The 3,617-nt window shown below is 32.8% G+C and overlaps 1 protein-coding gene across 1 annotated transcript; it reads right to left on the bottom strand.

The window, feature by feature from the left end:
• Positions 1–271: 271 nt before the first annotated feature.
• Positions 272–1,616, bottom strand: LOC111400884 (transcription factor MYB105-like). Its single transcript, XM_023028333.1, has 3 exons — positions 1,082–1,616; positions 684–1,016; positions 272–615 (listed from the first exon to the last, which is right to left on the bottom strand). Exons 1-3 carry the CDS (start codon positions 1,293–1,295, stop codon positions 383–385), a joined length of 780 nt encoding a protein of 259 aa, XP_022884101.1. The 5' UTR covers positions 1,296–1,616; the 3' UTR covers positions 272–382.
• Positions 1,617–3,617: the final 2,001 nt, after the last annotated feature.

The following is a 3,617-nucleotide window of genomic DNA, read 5'->3' as shown; positions in this document are numbered from 1 at the left end:
GTTGAATATTATTTTTTTGAAAAATGAATGGTTGAAAAAGAATAAAAAGTTTTCGTGTAATATTATTTTATGAAAAATTGTGTAATAGAAAATATGAGAGAAAAATAAATTAAATTTAATGGGGCCAAACGGGTGCATAATGTTTGTTTCAATCTTACATAGTACTTTGTATCCAACATGTGTAGATACGTATCGTTTTCACATATATATTTGAGGGCCCCACACAAATGCTGTGAATTGATTAATTAACAACATAGATAAACTTGAGAGATGGAGAACGAGAAATTCATAAGTTCGATGTTGTCAATGATTAATTTGTTACAAGGAATAGTCACAAAGGCATTCACAAATTTTTTGATAAAACTAAGGACATGCATATCTTTCATATGGCTCCAACTCCAAGGAAATCTATAAACGGAGGTGTTGCCTTAGTATTTAAATGGCTTGCGTCTGTGTACTCAGCAACTGATGGCGACGGAGATGGAGATGGTTCAGTGCATGAAAAGTGAGGAAAATCATCCTGCATTTCCATCAGCAATGAAGAGTACGGATGAAAGGGATTGAAATTACTGAAAATTGAGCCATTTCTTGCCATAATATTCCCATTTTTACTGCCTGCAAATAAACAACATAATCAGTGCATGCTCGGTCGGTATGCAGTATTAGATGGTATTCGGACTAACCCGAAAAAGAATTTGGTCGAGTCGGATTGTAATCATGGCCTGAATGAAAAAGGCAGGAATTGGTAGATGCATTTTCATTTGCTGTATCCTCACTACATTTTGATATTTTTCTGTAGGACTTCGATTGATCTCTATATTTCCTAGCCATTAAAACATGCCAGTGATTTTTCACAGAATTATCTGTTCTCCCAGGGAAATATTTAGCAATCATCGCCCATTTGTTGCCAAAAACCCTATGAACTGCCATTAGCCTTTCCTCTTCTTCTTCACTGAAAGCTCTTTTATTGATCTTCGGGTCCAACTGGTTATACCATCTCAATCTACAACTCTTACCTTAAAAACCAAGAAAAAAAACATTAAAAAATCGAACCCTAACAAGCTTAATCAAAATATATTACCTGATCTTCCTTCGAGATTTTCAGCTATGGCGTTCCAGTTCTGTGGGCCGTAATGGGCGACGAGTTGTTTAAGTTTTTCGTCCTCCGAAGGTCTCCAATGGCCTCTGGTACATACTTTAGACTGTCTTCTCACCGTTTCACTCTCTTGGAAATCTGATTTCTCATTCGAATTCTCTGGTAAAGACTCCATTGTGATGTCATTTTGTGGTTGCATGGATTATATGCTGTAATGTGGTGAGAAAAGGTTAGAATAATGCAATGCAAGAAAAACGAGTATACAGGCAGGGGTTAAAGAGAAAAAGATTTGAGGGACAGAGGGTTTCAGCAGAAAAAAAGTGTTTAAAATTTTTTCCCCAAAATCCACACGATTTACTCTTCCATCTGCCACTGCCAGTACTGAGAAGGAGGGCCTGCCTCAGACTGACAGGCAATGACCTCTAATTTGACTTATTCTCGGTCACCATAAAACACTACACTGATGATAATATTTGCATGTATGCACATATAATTTCTTTGACACAGAACCCCACGCACCCCACTCCAGTTATGCACCCATATGACTAGGTTTGGATTGTAGGAGACCAATTAAATTTCTGTTTGAAGGACAAGAAATGAAGCTATGACATTAACAATCCAATTTTTTCTTTTTCTTTTTCATGAAACCAAACAATCGAAACTTTATTGATTTTGAAACATCACCAATTCAAGATGTATTTATGACTATTTGGTAAAACCTGCCTCTAAAATTGACTCGTTTGTCAGACCAATTGAATTTCTGTTTGAAGGACAAGAAATGAAGCTATGACATTAACAATCCAATTTTTTCTTTTTCTTTTTCTTTTTCATGAAACCAAGCAATAGAAACTTTATTGATTTTGAAACATCAGCAATTCAAGATGTATTTATGACTATTTGGTAAAACCTGCCTCGAAAATTGACTCGTTTGTCATAGTTTTTGAGAAGTCAAAATGAGCTTTTCAAATTTAAAGTTACTTTTGGATTTGTTTTTTTAGTTTCTTAAAGTGCTTCTTCTAGTTAATGAAATTGGTCTTATTTAATTTCCTTCAAAAGTACTTTCGAAATATGTTGTTCTTTTATAAGTTAGTTTTCAAATAAAAATTAAGGTAATTGTTTTAGGAAGTTCTTTTACAAGAATCAAAAGTAAAAGTCATGTCAAATGAACCTTTAAAAAACGCTCCACGTGTTTGTACAAAATATACGTTCTACAACTAGTGTATAAATGCGAAACTTTTTCTTTTATTGACGTCCAATAGATAGAATATTAGATTGACTAGGAAAGTCTACCAAAGCATAATCTTATTCGAGCTAGACCCGAAATGGGGAAGGCGAGAATCCCCAATAACTCAATTTTTTTTGGTCGGAAAGCATTGAAACTCCAATGTTCTTTTGGGAGTAATCCTCTACAAGCTACCTCGTTGACAGCTAAGATTTTGGATAAAATTTCCTTCTAGAATTGTCGTTAAAGAGAAGTTGTGATACACTTCTATGGATGATATGGAATTCAAATAAAGCTGTCGCATAGGCAATTTATTTAGTCTCTATTTGTTTTTAATAAAAATCAAATTTTTAGTAGATTTAAATAAAATTCTATAAATTTTGTGAATCTCATTAAATATATTACTAAAATTAATTATTGATTTTAGTTTAAATTTTTTAAGCTATTCTTGTATTTGTTTTATTATATATCCCATTAATATGGTCATGATTTTGATTGTTATTCTAAATTCGTTACCATTTAAGGAACAATTAATTAATTATCATTTAACTGAGACAGTTAGTTAATTATTTAGTAACGTGTTTGTTAATCATAACAAGTACACTATTTTCTAGCTTTTAATTATGATAAATAAATAAATAAAATCTACAGGCACGTACGTACGACTAACAGATATAATTGATGAAGTTATAACTCAACAAACAAAAGCAGTGTGGCAGTGTCATTAAAATTTAATTTTAGAAGTTGGAAATGGTCCGTAGTCACAGGTGCAGCCAAGGAGTTGCTATACTTACACGAACCTGTCTATTAATGGAATAAGAATTAGAGTCTTTGCTGACACATTAACCCCATATGACCGAACTTTTCCCTGGTCAAAGACTCAACCAACATTTATCAAATTAATAATGACATGCTAATTAGAAATTTCTCCTAAAAATTATAAAAATTCAGATTTTTATTATCGTGTGGTAAACAAAATCTTATATATTGTTATTTTTATAGTAAAGACTATTATTTTACAAGTCGGGAAGTAGAAAAAGTGAGTCAATAATTTAAATATGAGAATATATTGTTGTTTTCTAGACAAACTTCGTAAATGAAATGCAACATGATAAGGAGTTTATTATTATTACTTTTCTATGATTTTCTTTACTGTTTCATTTGCTTTCACTCTCATCACCACCAAGAATGGGTCGAACCTCCAATGGTGTCACAACCACTACCAAGTTTGTGTTAGCCAGAACCATCTTTGACATGCAGGTTCTGTTGTTCACTATGCTTCCACCAACACAACTTCCT

The sequence above is a fragment of the Olea europaea genome, chromosome 10 (assembly GCF_002742605.1).
Source record: "Olea europaea var. sylvestris chromosome 10, O_europaea_v1, whole genome shotgun sequence".
Lineage (NCBI taxonomy): Eukaryota > Viridiplantae > Streptophyta > Magnoliopsida > Lamiales > Oleaceae > Olea > Olea europaea.
The sequence above is the reverse complement of the archived record's forward strand: the minus strand, read 5'-3'. Positions and strand labels throughout refer to the sequence as shown.